At 42.5% G+C, this 17,581-nt stretch overlaps 4 protein-coding genes and 1 long non-coding RNA gene across 6 annotated transcripts in view; 3 read left to right on the top strand and 2 right to left on the bottom strand.

Annotated features, from left to right (window-relative positions):
- The window catches only part of LOC136428722 (ankyrin repeat and SOCS box protein 4-like), a 26,964-nt gene extending 17,685 nt beyond the window's left edge, over window positions 1-9,279 (bottom strand). Inside the window, exon 1 of one of the 2 annotated variants that reach the window (XM_066418440.1) lies at window positions 8,949-9,279. In XM_066418440.1, coding sequence (XP_066274537.1) covers window positions 8,949-9,192 — 244 coding nt within the window. In that variant the 5' untranslated portion in view covers window positions 9,193-9,279. The remainder of the gene's footprint in view (window positions 1-8,948) is intronic. The other variant, XM_066418441.1, reaches the window with a different exon arrangement.
- LOC136428725 (uncharacterized) lies at window positions 2,461-3,453 on the top strand. Its single transcript, XR_010754653.1, has 3 exons — window positions 2,461-2,640; window positions 3,009-3,182; window positions 3,415-3,453. It is a non-coding gene; the product is annotated as an uncharacterized lncRNA (long non-coding RNA).
- On the top strand, window positions 3,477-4,675 carry LOC136426422 (L-selectin-like). Its single transcript, XM_066415086.1, has 4 exons — window positions 3,477-3,594; window positions 3,805-3,993; window positions 4,228-4,410; window positions 4,548-4,675. Exons 2-4 carry the CDS (start codon window positions 3,921-3,923, stop codon window positions 4,673-4,675), a joined length of 384 nt encoding a protein of 127 aa, XP_066271183.1. The 5' UTR covers window positions 3,477-3,594; window positions 3,805-3,920.
- Window positions 4,779-10,826, top strand: LOC136428724 (matrix metalloproteinase-14-like). Its single transcript, XM_066418443.1, has 4 exons — window positions 4,779-4,967; window positions 5,671-5,812; window positions 6,785-6,924; window positions 7,726-10,826. The coding sequence occupies exons 1-4, from the start codon at window positions 4,833-4,835 to the stop codon at window positions 8,203-8,205; spliced, it is 897 nt and encodes a 298-aa protein (XP_066274540.1). The 5' UTR covers window positions 4,779-4,832; the 3' UTR covers window positions 8,206-10,826.
- On the bottom strand, window positions 10,370-17,581 carry LOC136428720 (carboxypeptidase D-like). The gene is made up of 9 exons (XM_066418439.1): window positions 17,274-17,581; window positions 15,195-15,417; window positions 14,517-14,713; window positions 13,902-14,081; window positions 13,365-13,515; window positions 12,954-13,103; window positions 12,377-12,516; window positions 11,593-11,692; window positions 10,370-11,234 (listed from the first exon to the last, which is right to left on the bottom strand). The coding sequence occupies exons 2-9, from the start codon at window positions 15,415-15,417 to the stop codon at window positions 10,942-10,944; spliced, it is 1,434 nt and encodes a 477-aa protein (XP_066274536.1). The 5' UTR covers window positions 17,274-17,581; the 3' UTR covers window positions 10,370-10,941.

Genomic DNA, 17,581 nt, shown 5'->3' with positions numbered 1-17,581 from the left:
GATCACACACTTCATGACATGACATCATAGTAGTTTTAAGGGCTCACGAGGTTCCCCCTTTAGCTGAAAAGATCATGATTCATTGAGTTTGCCCATTTGTATTAAGGTCTCATTCATGAGTTTATTTCGCCCCATAGGCTTACATGTTATAATACGTGTTTTACATGGGTGCGTTCGTAATGAAGTTATAGGAAAGGCACCAATGTTATTCATTTCATGTTGAGAACATTTACCCTAGATCACGTAAAAAAAATTGCCAACAGTTTCACTACATACAATCTCTTTCAATAGCAATTACAAAGTGCACTTAGCTACACCCCCAAAAAGGCACTTTTCCAGCTGAAAGCGCCGCATCACCTACAATGCCGGGCTGTGCACGTCCGACCTCACGCGCGGCTGCCGAACTTAACCTGCTAATTTCTTCAGTTACAAACAAGCTTTCATCAGTTTGACGCTTGGGATCATGATCAGTCAGGCTGGCTAAAAGGAAATTTCTCACCGATATAGACACACGTTCATGCAGCCATTCATTTTTTGGGGTACAGATTCTTTTAGGGTACCCATGGCCACTCACTTGACATTGTTTGGGCTACATTTAGTGCTGCATACCTAAACCCCGGATCTGATCTGGACTGGACCTAACGTTTAGGTTCATGATCAAGTCCAAAAAAACCTAAACGTCTGGAAACAAGTCTGGACTTGAAAAAAATTATCTCTTACTTATACTCTCCTTTTTGTTTCAAACCATCTTAAACCTTCCTTAACAGATTGTGAAATTTTCACTGGAAAAATATGAAAACATTGCAGCTCACAGTTTTTGTGCTTATAACTGAACTTTTGTGTTTACTACTGACACATATAATTTCGCATATGTAGCCTCAAATTGCATGTAAAATATATGCCTATATGCAATTTTACATGTAAGGCCCACACCAATTTAATTTGTTATTTCAGATTTTTTTCAGAAAAAAATTGGAGCGACAGGGCGAAAGAAAAATTAAAAAAAAATTTTGCAAATAGTCTGGGGTGAAGATAAGGGTTTACGTAACATAAAGAATAAGAGGATTATTCAAGATTCATCTTTTCTATGGCTCATTTTATGCAATGCACCCCTTTCTTTGAGTAGTACTACAATTTCAGTAACAAAATTACCTTTTGCTGTAATATATGGATTAATAGCCTGAACTCAATCAAGCTCCTGTAACGGCTTGCCGCCCTGTAACCGCATAGCCGCGGGGAGGGGACAGAAATCCCCGGACAGCTGGAGTTTGCGTTATACAGACCAATGGATTAATATTGCTCAAAAAATGAAGCTGAATTAGATTATGGGCGAAGTCACTTGAAGTGACTTGGGGTTTTGCGTCCATGTTAAAAAATGTGTAATTCGGCTTCAAGGGGCTTCGATCATTTGTTTCACAATAATGAGGCCAGTTGGGTCACTTAAGGTCATGGGTTGAGGTCAAAATGGCCGCCATTAATATTAATACAAACTGTTGACAGCAACCTCTGCTTTCCGCTTCTGTACGTTTGGAAAACAGTGCGTAACTGCCAAGGAAAATGGCACCGGCGGGCCTTGGTGGTGAAAAGGCATCACCGACAACGGGTTTTGTATGAAGGCTTAGCTGCAGTAGCTGTAATACACAACGAGAAGGCCGTGGAGATCACGGTTTTTGCCAACCTGCTTCACGGACACTGGTGGGCTGTTGCTGAGATGTAAGACAATAAATTGCGTTCATGCTCAAAAGTCGTCAATCCCAACTTGGCTCGAAGTCACTTCAAACTACCTCCGGGGGTAGGCTTGGGTTCAAGCGACTTTGGAGCGTTCATGCTCACAAAAAACAAGTGACTTCACCTGCAAGTCAATTTAAATTGGTTTAATCTTTTTAGTACGAATGGGGCCTTTGTCTGGGTCTGTGTCTTAGCACCTATAAATCAAGACCCTTGAAATTTGACATGTCTGTAGTTAAAGAGGGTACCCAATTAACACCTTAGCCCAAACTGCAAACTCTATAATTACTTCACGGAGGTTTGTGTCTTATGGATTTATGTATGTTTAGGACTATGCCAGCTGTTGACGGCCCCAACTAATGGAGCACGGACACCCCCTACCGGAGCGAACTCCTACCAGGATGTGGTTACGTTCACCTGCGACAGGGCATACGTGCGGAACGGCACTGCTTCTACGACGTGCCAAGCTAACGGAACATGGAGTAACCCTGTTCCAACATGCACACGTATGATGAATTTGATACTAATAGATACAAGCGATTCTTAGCAAAATGTTGTTTCCTATGCTATATCATGGTGAGGGCATAAGAAGGGAAGCCCCTTTCAACATAAAAATGTTGGTTAACAGACGTCTACTAACGAATGTTGCTTCATGTACCTTTTGTACATAGTCACAGATACCATCTAACATGAGTTACATGACTATATATATATATTTCACCATTTCAGCCGTACAATGCCCGCCGTTAACAGCCCCAACTAACGGATCAAGGGAACCCACTACCGGAGCGACCTCCTACCAGGACAGGGTTTGGTTCACCTGTGACATAATAGGATACCAGCGGAACGGCGCTTATTCTACAGTGTGCCAAGCTGACGGAACATGGAGTAACCCTGTTCCAACCTGCACACGTAAGGCAACTTTCCAGTTGGTTCATGCTAGCACCATCTATCAAAATCTGGTATACACCGATTCACCATATACATGTAGCAAAAAGAGTAATTTTAGAGGTTAATGCCAAGCTGACACAACATGGAGTAGTCCCGACATGCACACAAAAGATAACTTTTAACAAATCAACAAAATGCAATCAACACTCGCACATTAGATAGTATCAAATTAAAGCTACTGAAAAAAAAAAGCATACTGGTTTAATGCGAGAGTAATACTGAACAGAGGGTTGAAAACCAATGTCGGCTCCATACATTATACATCATTACTAGTATATGTAGATCCTTAGATATAGATGGTTTTGACCAACAATATTGAACTCTTTCAGCTCTCCAATGTCCGGAGTTGACTGCTCCAGCGTTTGGATCGCTGAGTACCAGAGACACCTCCTACAACACTGTGGTCACCTTCAAGTGTGACACGGGATACACACTGAACGGCGTAGACAATACGAGGTGCCATGCTTTTGCAGGATGGACTAATAAAGTTCCAACATGCACACGTAAGATGCAGTTTGCACAGATTATTAACAATATACAGTGTCTAACAAGTTATAGTTTTCAGCACAGGGAGGAAGGTTGTTTTAGAATTTAGACGTTGGCAAACATTTTAGTACACAGATACATTCTTCTTATTCCCATAACATTAGAGGAGTAACAACTCTTGTAACCAACCAGGTTCTCCTCCCAACATAGATACATTAAATACCAGAACATGACTATTTCACCATTCAGCCGTACAATGCCCGCTCTTGGATCCCCCAACCAACGGAGCACGGACACCCACTTCTGGAGCAACCTCCTACCAGGACAGGGTCACGTTCACCTGCGACACGGGATACGTACGGAACGGTGCTGCTTCTACGACGTGCCAAGCTGACGAAACATGGAGTAACCCTGTTCCAACCTGCACACGTAAGATGGATTTGACACTAATAATAGATACAAACAATTTTTAGCAAAATGTTGTTTCCTTATACTATAGTAGTGAGGTAATAAGAAGGGAAGCCCCTTTCAACATTAAAACATTGGCAAACAGATGCCTAAAAATGACATTGTTTCGTGTATCTTTCGTACACAGCCGCAGATACCAGCACCTTACTTTTATAATCATATTTCACCTAGATATTTCAGCCATACAATGCCCACTGTTGGAGGCCCCAACTAACGGAGTACGGACACCCCCTGCCGGAGCAACCTCCTACCAGGACAGGGTGACATTCACCTGCAACGCGGGATACATGCGGAACGGCTCTTCTGATACGACTTGCCAAGCTAACGAAACATGGAGTAACCCTGTTCCAATATGCACACGTAAGATGAATTTGACACTAACGGATACAATATCAAGCAAAATATGAGAGCAAATGAGATCAGTGGCCCCTTACAATTTCTACACATTGTTGGGTTCTTTTACGTGCAAAAGATTCATGTGTCTAGCATGAAAGATTTATTGACCTACATCTAAATATCTAAAACTGCAGAAGATTACGTGATTTTATTTCTAATTCTAGGTTTGACAGTTTCTTTTTGTGCTTTCTTTTACAGCTGTCCAATGTCCGGCTCTGACAGCACCAGCTAACGGAGCACAGACACCACCCAAAGGAGCGAACTTCTACCCTAACGACTTGGTAACGTTCACCTGTTACTTGGGATTCGACCTGAACGGCGCTTCTGATACGACGTGCCAAGCTAACGGGACATGGAGTGACCCTGTTCCTACATGCACACGTAAGACGACTTTAAACTTAAAACAAAATGTAATTCAGTAACATCTTAGTTTTTTAACATAAATGAAAAATGACTAAACATTAATTGAAACATCATGATCATGTAAGTATGTTACTTCCATGTGCTTTCAATCTCAGGTATCCCAGACACCGAGCGCCCGACCCCACAACCCACCCCAAAATCTGACATTCCCGATATCTGCGCTGGAGAGGTGGACGCCATCACCGTCACTGGGGACGGAAAGACGTATGCCTTCAAAGGTTAACACCTGCCCCCTATCACATCAGTACAGAACTACAATTACCCACACTTGACTTCTTGATTTCCAATTCGACCTTTTTTAGAAGCACGTCATACAAAATACAATGTGAGTTATGGCACAATGATCTTACTTATTTCTGACAGGTAACTACTTCTGGGAGATGATGTTGGGATCAGGTACTAGCGGTACAGCTCGCAGGGTTCCAAAGTTGATCTCTGAAGTGTGGGGTGATCTTCCCGGAGACCTGGATGCTGCTGTGTACTTCAGAAGCTTCCAGAAAATCTACTTCTTCAAGGTAAATCATACGAGGGAAATGACACACAATGCAGTTGATAAAGTATTCACAGAGACGGATTAAAAAGAAGTTTCCAAACTTTTCATTACCTAATGTTACTCTCCAAGCAGAAGTTGTGCTCTGGCTGTTTTTTAAACATGTTTTTAGGTGTTTTTGTCGGGCTTTCTATTTTGTCCCATTTTCTTAATGTTGCCAGCCCACACCGGTGACATAAAGAAAATGCGACAAAATAGAGAGCCCAAAAAAAAGTCTAAAAACACATCAAAAACCAGCCAAAGCCAAAGCTCTGTTTGGAAAGTAACGTAATGTAGCTGGTTAGTTAAAAATCCTCCCACACCATAAGGTGTATAGGGTGGTGCCCATCCCCGTTTCATAGCCCTGGGCCACACTGTGGTGAAATCACTGCAGCAGGGGGCTAGTCCACTGGCAGTGGAGTGTGTTTAACTTCCATACTGTTTCATAAGTATGTACCATTTTTTTAATGTCTTTGGTATGACTCAATGCGCCTCTTGTCCAGAGGTGTCCTACCCGGGTCTTGAACCCAGGCCTTCTGGTCCAAATAATTTGAACCAGATGTGGTAAGTGACAGAAGCGCAGACCACTACACCACAGGGACTGTCGCCAATGTAGCTGGTATTCTTGGCTAATAAGGTTCATCATGTGTCTAACTCCTGTGCTGCTTGGATGTGTCCACACCCCACAGGGTGACCAGTTCTGGCGCTACACCAACACCCAGGTGGACCCCGGCTACCCTCGTGCCATCAGTGCCGTTTGGAGAAACCTTCCCAACGACATAGACAGTGCCTTCATCTGGTCCGGGGACGGCAGGCTCTACTTTACCAAAGGTGAACATCCTTTCTGAAATGTCTGTTCAGATTAGGTTTTACTTTTTGGGGGCGTTTCAGGAACCCGCCAAACAGCATATTATGTGGCTGGTTGACAAATATTCCGATAATTCCACGAATGTATATGTGGAATGTTCCTTGCATGCGTAATTACCATCTAGACATCCCATGGGGCCTCTGCATAGACTGTCAGGCCCAGGGCAATTAAGATAAGACAGACCTCCATCCAAGCAAAATAGATCAGCTAGCCTAAGGTCACACAGCTAGAAGGAATCTACTTGCTTATAGATTGTCTGGGTATCTGTGACAACCATCAAGGCCAAAAATTGGCTTAAAATTAAGGTGGTGCCCTAAAAGAGTTTGTGTAAGAACAGCACACAATTGAGGGACCAAATCTTTGAGCACTGGTCAACAACAGTTACTGAAAGAAAAGCTATGGGATTGTCTTTGTGATAGAGCCAATTCAGATACTATATATATATACAGAAGGTGGTTCACAGTACAGACAGATCATAAGCCGCTGTCTTGACTCTCTGACCCACAGAAGACTGGTGTACACCACTCACAATAAACATTCATGATCAATCGTCGCCATGGCAATACATTTTATTGCCTTCCTTGTTTCATTTTAAATCTCATAAGTTGATAAGTTCAAGTCAAGATGTGAACTGGAATTACAGATTACTTTTTTTGTATCAAATTCCTAACCTCAAATATAGAGTCGAACACCCATTGTCTGGTCCATAAGTTCAAAGAATCATCAGAAAGCTCAGTCAAATTGTCATTGTTTTCAGTTGAAATACAATAATATCATGTTATTCATGTAGCGGTTTACAAACTGTTTTTTTTTCTTTATTCTTCTTTCTATACATTACAATTATAAAAGGGAAAATAAATTTGATAGTTGTGATTAAGTAACCTACTTTAGATTTAACATTAATGATAATAATGACATTTCTTGTATTTGCGTAGATGACCAGTACTACCGTTATACCGTTGGAAGGGGTGTGGCCAGGGGCTACCCACGTGACCTGTCCGTGTGGAAAGGTGTTCCCGCTGACGGTGTTGATGCAGTTACACGGTGGATTGACAGCAAGACATACTTCTTCAAGGTCAGACATACACTCAAATAATCCTGGACCTCATTCCTTTGCTAATGACTAGCCTAAATAGACAACTCATTTTGTGCATTATCATGAAATGAACAGTTTGAAATAAAATGTATAGTATAATGCTGCTTAGTTCCAGGCTCTACCTTCACGGAACAGTCTGATATTGCTGCCATTCAAGTCGTTTGGAAATACGACGAATGTGGACAGATTCTGAACGGGCACACTGACTGGTCCCTTCTGTCAGAGCTCCACATCCAAAGGGAAAAATCAGCGTTCCCGGCCAGAGTTTCGCCGCATACAGTATTTGCAGACGACTTGAATGGCAGCGATCTCAGGCTGTTCTGTGAAGGTAGAGCCTGGAACTGAACAGCATTATACTATACATTTTATTTCAAACTGTTCATTTCATGATAATGCACGAAATGAGTTGTCTATTCAGACCACTAAAATCCATCCGAATTTCTCTAAGCTAACAGACAAAGGAAAGGCTATCATCTTCTTTTAACTACCTAAAACGCGGCGCCCACAAATTATAGAAAAGGTGGGACATTACGTCTTCCATTGCTTACAAAAGAGAAGTCAAACCCTTCACTAGTTATAGACAATTACGTTTGTATAATCTAGTTTAGCCGCTTTTACACCTATTTTGTACCCTGTTCTTTTATGTATATATGTTATTTGCAATTAGCCTTCGGGCAGGATTATTTGCAATAAACTTATCATTATCGTAGTCTCATTAAACAAAAACTTGCTCATGTATGATAGTAACCTCAACCTAATTGGATTTCTTCCGTTCTACAGGGCAGCCAGTATTGGCGTATCAACGATGAGAAATTCAGCGTGGACCCCGGTTACCCGAAGTCCACCGCTCAGGACTGGTTTGGTTGTGTGATGCCCACACCCACACTGCCGCCCAAACTGCGGTTTACGCTGCCATCCAAACTGCCATTTACACTGCCATCCAAACTGCCCCCCAAACTCCCGTTAATTACACTGCCATCCAAACTGCCCCCCAAACTCCCATTAATTACACTGCCATCCAAACTGCCCCCCAAACTCCCATTAATTACACTGCCATCCAAACTGCCCACCAAACTCCCATTAATTACACTGCCATCCAAACTGCCCCCCAAACTCCCGTTAATTACGCTGGCATCCAAACTGCCACCGAAACTGCCGTTTACACTGCTGGCCAAACTGCCGACAAAACTGCCAGCCAAAGTGCCGACAAAACTGCCAGCCAAAGTGCCGACAAAACTGACAAAATTGCCACCAGGTTAGCTATAAGGAGTCTATCATAGTCTTGCATTCACTTCTGTCAGTGTAAGCAGCTAAACTGATTTCTAAAGGAGTTGAGGAAGGAGCTTTTGCTAGTATTGCTGTAAAAATATGACATTCAAATACAAAATTTAGATGCCGTTGTAATTACACAAACTGTGGATGAATAAGATAGTACCTTAACAAGATTGGCAAGTTAAAGAATTATTTCAATGGAAAGCTAGAAGTCTCTACATTTTACAAATTACAAATTTGATCTAATGTCATTAATGATGAGTAATGTAATGGCAACAATGCAATTAAACAGAAATAAAAATACAGCATTCCAGAAACATTTGACAACAACGAAACTAAAAAAAATCACCTAGGTAACGTTATCAATACAGGTGAGTTAATGTCCAGAGTACTGACTATTCAGCTAAAAGCTATTTACAAAACTGTATATTTTCTGTATCTCTTTTTAAGAAATACTACAGTACATTCTTACATATTTATCTGAAAGCTCAAATACCATCGGTACCATCTGGGCCATGTTATATGCTAACAGGCTCGTTACGGAGGCGTCGGCAAAAACGCCCTCGCCTTCCAAATTTAGGCGTGGGAGGGGGGCGGTACACCAAAAGCAAACGGGTAACCTTGCACGTACGTAAAACCAGTCTGACAGCTCACACTGTGACAGCATTTTAACAAGAAAAGCTGTGCACCTACAACTTACGTTCAGTGCTAATCATATGACTCACTATTACCTCGTTCCACAGCCCTTTCGATGTACTCTTCAAACGTCAACTGCTCCTCCTGTAGAACATTCTTGAACTTCATGTCGAGTTTGGCGTCCACACTCTCCCCGAATTTGACCAGCAGTTTCACCGCTTGAAGGTCCCCGGTCTTCAGGGCATAGTAGAACTTGTCCCGAGACAAGTGGGACATTTTGGAGGCATTGGCAGCAGACAGTTTGCAGAGGTCTACGGGTTTTTCCGGGGTGGACTGCATTTTGCTGGCGTGTTTTGGTGCTGTTGTTGTTGACCCGTTAGACCTTTAGACGCCTGGCGATTCAGCATTGAGCTGCACACACAACACACTAACTAGTCAACTGACAGAAGAAAACTTCCAAACTACTTTTAGTCTGACCACAGTTAAATATACTTTTGTCAATAGATACGATCCAAATCAAGAATCATGTCACTTTCCGTTTTTGTCGGGCTTTCTATTTTGTCCCGTTTTCTTTTTGTCACCAGGGTTGGCGACATAAAGACAACTCAGTTAATATAAAGTTAAGTCCATAGCTTTTCTTGTTGAGTGCTATCACAGTGTGACTGGTCATTCTTGCAAACCGACTTGCTTTACGTACTTTTACCCGTATACCTTTGGTGTGCCGCGCCCCTCCCTTTAAAATGACTTGGAAGGAGATGACGTTTTTGCCGACGCTTCAGTGACGAGCCTGCTAGTATATTATATTATATACATATAATCTATATATTATATGGTAACAGTTACCGATTGTATTAAAGCTTTCAGATGATGTGTAAAAATGCAGCCAGAGCCCAACCTTTGCTTGGAGGGTAGGATCATGTGGTGTTTTGTAATCAACCTGCTGATGTGCAGGGCCCCGGGCCCGGGGTACTCTCCAAGCAGAGTCTCCGGCTTGTTTTGGACGTCTTTTGGGGCGTTTCTATCGGACATTCCCAAATCTTTTTTTTTTTTTTGGTCCACTGTAACATTGACGTTTATGTTAGATTTTTGCGGTAACAGCACACTACAATCCGGCGGGGAATGCGGAAAAATAGAAAATTCTGACAATTAAGATCTTAAGTTGAATTTGGGAGCTCTTTAGACGATACATATGACAGTATGTAGTTTCTCAGTAATAGGCCTAGCTGAGTAAGCGCAATCTAATTACGTTAACGTTTTTCTCCACTACCATGGGCCAAGACGCACGCTGGGTCTACTTGCAATTGATAGAGAATCTTGATACTTTTTCTTCTTCTTTACTGCTTAGCCTCATATCTGAGATTATCAGCAGCTGCGCATGGGTTAGATACAACACAAGTGCCCGGTACAAATAAAACAAAGGGGAAATAAAGGAAAGGCGCTAAGGAACATAGACAACTGAATTTGTGTGTGCAAATACTTTAAGACCTTCATTAGAAATTAGCGTCAGTTGCATGTATTCATTTAGAATTCTTTATTCCAAAACCTCTCTAGCCATTTCAAGAGCTGCTCTGCTTTGATCATAAGCAAAACATATAAACAGCCACAATACAAACGCAAATCGTATTATTAGCTAGCAGTCCGAAGAAAACTATGCTAAGCTAATTATTAAAGCAAGATGTACAACAATTAAGTCTTAAAATAGTAGATGCCTACTGCCTAGGCCTTGCGTTATTTTTCTGCATATTTCAAAGAAATAGATCTAGATTACTACTAGTGCTAGTCAAACATTTATGTACCTTGCAGCAACCATTGACACTTACAGTATATATTCTTCTCTGTTCTATTTTGTGCGATGAATGTAGCAGGGTGCATTTCTACAAGGAACGCTCCGACTATGTCGGCAAGAGAGTTTGCATTGAATGTGCATAACAAATAATCTTTAAGAAAAATAAATTCTCAAGAGTTAAGAAATATATTTTTTTTTGCAGCTTGTAGTGAATTATTTTACCAGATCTAGACTAAGTCAATTGATCATCTACCGAAAGATTTCCATGCCATGGGGCGATATCAATCATTCAAGATTCATTGTCACAGAATCGTGTATAGTGCTGTGACCATTGAAGTAATAGCATATACGGCTATACCAGCACATGGCTGGTACTGTATTGCGACACCGGATGTTGATGCCTCAACATCCGGAACGTTATTCCTCAGGAAGGAGTGCATGTCGGGAGTGAGATCTGTGTGGAGGGTGAAGTCGCAGGTTGTGGCAGGTCCGTCCTCGGTGACCTCGCAGGTTTTGGTATCCTCATAAATTTTCCAGTAGGCAGTGACTCTGTACGTCCCCGGCATCAGGAGCCTCCAATAGTCGCCGTCTTTTGCTAAATGTAGATATAAATGGCGACGATTATCATACTATATATGATATTCTTCCACGTGTACAAGTCATTGGTGGTAACAACGTCATGGTTGAAAAGAAAAGAAAACAGAATTGTAGCTACATTTAAAAAAAAAAGTCGTCCTAACATTTGATCTACAACCATGAACATGGCCCTGGTGTTTCTTGATGATGAGATCTGCAATTCTCAATGAACAGTTCTTCGTACGTACGGTCAAAGTTGTAGTAAAATGCAATTGCTGCGATGGAGTTTAAAAACGCGGTTTAACAATAGAAAAGATGGCCCATAATATTCCCCGCTGTCCCCTTCAGAGGCCCCTTCAGATTCACACAGGACTTACCTGTTGTGATGTCGTGTTGTATCCCCTGCACGGAGATGGCGGCTCCAGGCATCCCATGGCCCTTGTTGTTCCGCACGAAACCTTTGATGCCGATGTGGACCTGATGTAGAAAATAAGATTCGCATCACTGCTCAGCAAAGATAGTCCGGTGGCATCACCACCGATTGCAATGTCTAAGTTCAGGGAGCTGTTTGTTATAAAGAGGTTCCAGATGGTTGAGTAGCTTTACTACCAAGATGGAGCCGCGGCAAATATGTTCTCATCGCCTACTTTCGCTAGTCTCTACCAGACTAATTATAACTACGCCAGCTATAGGAGGATACTTGCCAGGGGAGTTTGGTCACCATAGGATTTCCTTAGTAGGCGCAGGCACCGCAGGTGGAAATGTTAACCTTCCCGCGGACTGACACTCGTGGTCAATAATTCATACTGCCCCCGCAGAAAGGCCTGGGGGAAGCTATACTTTTGCAGCAGAGTGAGCACTGTGATGTCAAATACTTTCTCTTGGAGAAAACCCTTTCAGCTTTTGTTTCACTTTGGAACGTTCGTTGCAGTCAATAACTTAGTCAATATATACGATTTTTTTTTTTTTAACAACGTTTATCAGTACATCCCCTTTTAATCTGTAACGCTCATAGTTGTGACTGACATCATCATCGGTAATATCTAGCCAAGCAAACAAGTGGATACAACAAATAATAACGTACGTACAAGTTTATTGATGAATGTTAAGTTTAACGTATCTTTTATACTGGTTCTAACTCGAACGAGAACGACCACTAACCTGTTCCATGTAGGCCAGCAGCGGTTCCCTGTTGTCGTCCCACAGTTGAGGAAGTTCCTCCGGCGCAGGGAACTTGTCACACCCCAGCTCCAGCGCCACCTCCAATGCGTTGGTACCCAGGTAGCTGTAGTCTAGCAACGCTGGACAAACGAGACGCAAAATCCATTTCGACTTGTACTTACCACAAGATTTAAAATTACGACCAGAATGACAAGAAATTTAAACCCATTCCAAAGAAATTTATTGAAGGGAAAGCACGTGGTAAAAAAAGGCAGTTTTGGAAGTGTAACTTTCCTTTAACTCCTCAAATACCTAGAACTGATTTATGTTGAGTCAACAATTACTAAAATAGATATAGAGTAGGAGCACTAATACGAGAACCATGCTGATTAGAGTCATCCATTGTTTGATATGGTATTCAGATTGTCAGTGTTTGCTGCCTCAGCGGCTGATACACTGTCTGCCAATAGAAGTCATTGTAGAGATGACTGAGGTACTGTTTGTTCCCTTCCCTCTTCTTTCCTCAAGTATGCACATCAACGGATAGTACTGATTGTTAACAACAAAGTTGACTCACATCCTGGCACCGAAAACCAGCTGGCGCCATTTTGGATCCCTCCGTTGCAGGTGGTGTTGAGTGTGTCACAGGTCACCTGGGCGCCGCACGTCGCCATGACGGGGTGTGCACTGGCGTACGTCCCCGCTAGGTGGCGGTACAACTCATCGTCTGTATAGAAACGTCATGTTCATGTGTCATGGAATATAATACCAATTCATATACCAGCGCTTTGAAAGGGTTCGATCACGAGAACAGACGAATGGAAAATATACGTCATCGCTTATCAAACAAGGTACAACTCAATGTTTTCCTGACTTCGAGTTCGCAGGCATCTTCTTGTCTTGATACAGGTGACAGGACAAAAACACTTAAATGTGGCTGTGTATTAATCAAGTGGCAACACTGCTGAACAGTGGTGAAAGAACCTACCTGCCGTTGCGGAGTACGAGGTGAGATCAGCCGGGTTCTGTCCCAGGTCGAACGGGTACACCGCCACCAGGCTGCCCCCGTGCAGGTTGGCGCCGAGCACGAAGGGGTAAGACTCGGCCCAGTCCAGGAAAGCTTTCGTTTCGTTGGCAATCTGAATAGAGAACAAGAAGATATGTGCATCAGTTCAACTTGCGGACTGTATACTGTATACCCTGTGTTTGTTGACATCCTTCTATCAATACAAATACAAGTTAAGTCATAAAACTGCGTATGGCACTTCGTTTGGGTCACATATTCAATTATAGAATACTTTTCACGTCTCTTTTAATCTAAAGCCACATGTGTATTGCTTATTTCATTAATGTAGGGTTTATTCTACTGTTATACAAGTTTCAATCCAATGTCTTACATCTTTTGATCCGGTCAACATCTATGTCTTTGTAATGAAATGTTTTATCTGAGTTACAATCATTAAGGGGACCTCAGATACAATGTACAGTAATGATTATGATATGAACTATCAACAGACATGATTACCTGACGTGACCAATAGGAGTCCGGTATCCTCAAGTGGTTGTTCTGCACCTTGTGGTTGTTGTATCTGTTGGTGAAGAGAACTTTCCCCAACGCGGGGAAGTCCCTGTACAGGTTCAGGCCTCTGGTGTTGTAGCGCCCGTAGTCTCCGTGAGCAGAGCTGGTCCTGTAGCTCTGGTGACCCTGGGGGGATGGAACATGGCATGTCAGAGGGAGGTTTCTCTTCGTAGAACTCAGAACAATGTAGTCTCATCATCTTCCTAATAGGAAGATTTGATAAGAACAAAGTATTAATGATTATCTGTTGCAAACTTAGTTGTATTTAACGTTTCGTGTAATTCATGGCAAATATGTGAGTCAAACATGAGAGATGGCTATATTTTCCATATTTCGGATATGGCCTGTTTCTGTATTCCAAAAACTTAGACTTAGAATGATCTGAAACGTGTCTCAGTCCAGGGATCATCTGTTTGTCTGTTTGTTTGTTTGTCTGTCTGTCTGTCTGTCTGTCTGTGTGTTTTGTTTGTCTGTCTGTCTGTCTGTCTGTCTGTCCGTTTGTCTGGGTCCGAAGGTCAAATTAACCTGCAGGCCAAAAATGTGCTGTGGAGTTTTGCTAACCAATTGAGCAGCCATTTCGAATCCGTCTGGGTTGAGGTAAGGTATGAGGTGAATCCTAGTCTCGTCAACAAGTCTGGTCACGCGAGAGTCTCGTGCGTGATACCGAGAACACAGGTAGTCGGCCAGGTACAGCAGGAGCTCTCGCCCCGCCACCTCGTTCCCATGTATGTTCCCTGTGTATCGGAACTCGGGTTCACCTGCAAAGATAAAACGAACTTTCCTTCACAACATGCTTACAATAAACAGCGTACTGTACCAATGGCACATCGTAAAGCCCTGCACTTAAGAACACCTTGCTCCCCCCTCTCTTTCTCTCTCTCTCTCTCTCTCTCTCTCTCTCTCTCTCTCTCTCTCTCTCTCTCTCTCTCTCTCTCTCTCTCTCTCTCTCTCTCTCTCTCTCTCTCTCTCTCTCTCTCTCTCTCTCTCTCTCTATCTCCCTCCCTCTCTCTCTCTCCCTCTCTCATTTCCTTCAGAGAATATGCAGAAAGACAACACCAACTCATGATCATTTATCATATTTGAAAGGGACGTCTGCCTTTTCATATGTTTCCAGAACTTAACGGCGATTTTCTTTAATTGGAACTAAGAAATGGAGGTTGAAGCTACCTCTTTGTAGTCCAAGGTCACTTGTCAATTTGCGAAGTAACTTAAATCTTTGTTCAAGTCTATTTGTCCTACCTGGTTCGTGTTCGCCTGGGTTGTCGCTGATCTCTAGGACCCACAGTTCCCGTCCCTCCTCGCTGGTCCCGATACTGTACAGGCGTGTGACGTCAGGACAGGCGTCTGCCACTGCGCGTAACGCCGCCTCCATCTCTGCCGTGTTGTGGTACCGTCCTGTCTCCAACCCGACTGACGCACCGCACCACAACAGGAGCGCAAGCAGAGTAGCAACGGCCGTCATCTGTACAAGATATCAACGATTCACAAGTTTTGAAATATCTAACAAATGCTGACGTTCGCCGTGCTTAACAAAAATGTCTAAACATTAATCCGCCATGTTACATAAATCCGCCACTTTGAAAACAGTGCGTTTGAGAGATCTCTAGTGCAGCGCTCCCCAGGTATGAACAGTTAAGATATACAGGAGTGCATTATACTGGGGGACGTTGGGTTGGAGATCTGTTTGGACGTATCTTTTCAGGGTGGTGGAATTATGCACCCTGGTGGAATTATGTTAGTACCTTTGTCCCTAACCTTGGGTGTGTTGTTTTTTACTGAAGGAATAGTTTTGGACGAAACGCTCACTTGTTGCCTATGAACCTTGTCCCCTTCACATTCTCATTCACCGTAAAGTAAATATTGTTTTCACAACACTCAACTACATCTTCTTTCTAAAGCTTAGTAAGTAAGATCGTTCTTACAAACAACCGGGCCACGCGTTTGTTTTAAAATATTTCGCTTGGAGTTTCTCCCACGGCAGGTGTCACGGAAAGGTACAAGTATTAGTAGTCAGTATGTTTATAGTTATGGTGTGCAGGGGACAAGGGTGACTCAGCAGGCCAGATACCTGGTATTCCATGGCCAAAAATACGTGCGGGCCATTCATAACATTCAAGGGCCGTGAAGAGTGCTATGTGTGAACAGAGTTGCGGTGTGCGCAAGGCCATTCGGTGACTCTCTGCGTAGCATACAATATCAATAACAAAATAATGCACGTTGTATTTACTCCCGTAAAGCTCTATAAATATTTTACCTTGAATTAGAAGAAAAAGACATTCTTCTTGTAGATAGGAGCCTTTTGTATGTGTTCGTTGAATACCGGTAAAACCTTACACCACATTAAGGATTTTGCTTTTTGTTTCTTTTTATCCTATAAAATAAAACATAAAATATTCACCATGTTCTAACGAGTTAGGTAAGTCGTCTTTGCCCAGTGACCTGGCAAGTTTTAAACGTGCACTGTTTGATCAATGACTGTCATTGTTTTTAATGACGAAATCCGGATCCCACCGGTCGAACACAAAATACACCCAGAAACACTAGGTATTTTGTATAGTAGCGCTACCTTGGGTGATGCAATGGAATTGAGGCAAATTGGCAGATGATGCAATACAGGTACTAGTTTCCTGACACGGAACAATGTGCTATATGAAAATAAATATCAAAGAAAAACAACCTCAGATCCTTAGGTACAATTACGTTCATCGAAATAAATGACTTGAAATTACAAAGTGAGAAAATATAACGTACCAAACGCAACATAGTTTGGAGAACCATAAGATACTGGAAACAGTACAGACTAATCATGTAAAAACTGAAAAGCATGAAGTATGGAATGTTTGGATGCGAGGATGATTTTCTTGACATGACGACGTACTATTTGTAACATTAACGTCCCATGCTTATGTCCAGTTGAAAAAGCGCAAGAAAAACTTTGCAAGTCATGCTGCAGATAACCTACAAAGTCACGCAATGTCAACAAGTATAACCAGGCACACACTGACACAGTGTCTCTGTTTGTTACTGAGCCTGTCTCCAATGACAATGTCAGTTCAACGTTACCAAAAGTGTGTGTTTCTCACGAGCGCAAATTGTGTCATTTCTACGGCTTTCTTGTCAAACGGATAGCTAACTTGTCTGAAGTTACATGGCAGGCTACATGAGTAGACCACAAGAATGTATCTAACGTTATAGTAAACACTAGGACGTAAGGGCGGGCGCACAACAGCAGACAAGCCTGTCTTCCGGGTCAATTTGGTGATTTTAAAGAACCACCCTATATATACTAAAAGAACATGTAAAGCAACATGAACTTACCTTTACAGCTATGTCTTGGAGTCGTCTGGAAGATTTAAAGGGACTTACAGTCAGTTACTGTTAGTGTTGGGTACGTCAGTATCCAAGTCCACAAACAATCTGACTAACCTATCACCACGTGCGCAGTAACATTGGCGTAGGTGGGGCACAGCTAAAGGGTTGCATCAGTTGGCAGATACCACATTTCTGTCATACAACAGTCAACTGTGATAAGAATGAAGGCTCTTCAGAACATGTCATTTGGGGCTTCGGACTCAAACGCTACGCCCGTATTGCATCTGCTTGGGTGAGAGTAAGTTAAGATAGTG

This window comes from Branchiostoma lanceolatum, chromosome 2 (assembly GCF_035083965.1).
Source record: "Branchiostoma lanceolatum isolate klBraLanc5 chromosome 2, klBraLanc5.hap2, whole genome shotgun sequence".
In the NCBI taxonomy this organism is placed as follows: Eukaryota; Metazoa; Chordata; class Leptocardii; order Amphioxiformes; family Branchiostomatidae; genus Branchiostoma; species Branchiostoma lanceolatum.
Note: the sequence above shows the minus strand (reverse complement) of the source record. Positions and strands in the feature narration are given on the sequence as shown.

Excerpts from the sequence above, each read along its gene's own strand:
- LOC136426422 (XM_066415086.1), top strand. The coding sequence starts at position 3,921 with ATGCGGAACGGCTCTTCTGATACGACTTGCCAAGCTAACGAAACATGG. Across the intron at positions 3,994-4,227 it reads CCCTGTTCCAATATGCACAC|CTGTCCAATGTCCGGCTCTG; the intron begins GTAAGATGAATT and ends TTTCTTTTACAG. Across the intron at positions 4,411-4,547 it reads CCCTGTTCCTACATGCACAC|GTATCCCAGACACCGAGCGC; the intron begins GTAAGACGACTT and ends TTTCAATCTCAG.
- LOC136428724 (XM_066418443.1), top strand. The coding sequence starts at position 4,833 with ATGATGTTGGGATCAGGTACTAGCGGTACAGCTCGCAGGGTTCCAAAG. Across the intron at positions 4,968-5,670 it reads AGAAAATCTACTTCTTCAAG|GGTGACCAGTTCTGGCGCTA; the intron begins GTAAATCATACG and ends CACACCCCACAG. Across the intron at positions 5,813-6,784 it reads CAGGCTCTACTTTACCAAAG|ATGACCAGTACTACCGTTAT; the intron begins GTGAACATCCTT and ends GTATTTGCGTAG.
- LOC136428720 (XM_066418439.1), bottom strand. The coding sequence starts at position 15,417 with ATGACGGCCGTTGCTACTCTGCTTGCGCTCCTGTTGTGGTGCGGTGCG. Across the intron at positions 14,082-14,516 it reads TCGAAATGGCTGCTCAATTG|GGTCACCAGAGCTACAGGAC; the intron begins GTTAGCAAAACT and ends CCATCCCCCCAG. Across the intron at positions 11,693-12,376 it reads TGCTGGCCTACATGGAACAG|GTCCACATCGGCATCAAAGG; the intron begins GTTAGTGGTCGT and ends TTTCTACATCAG.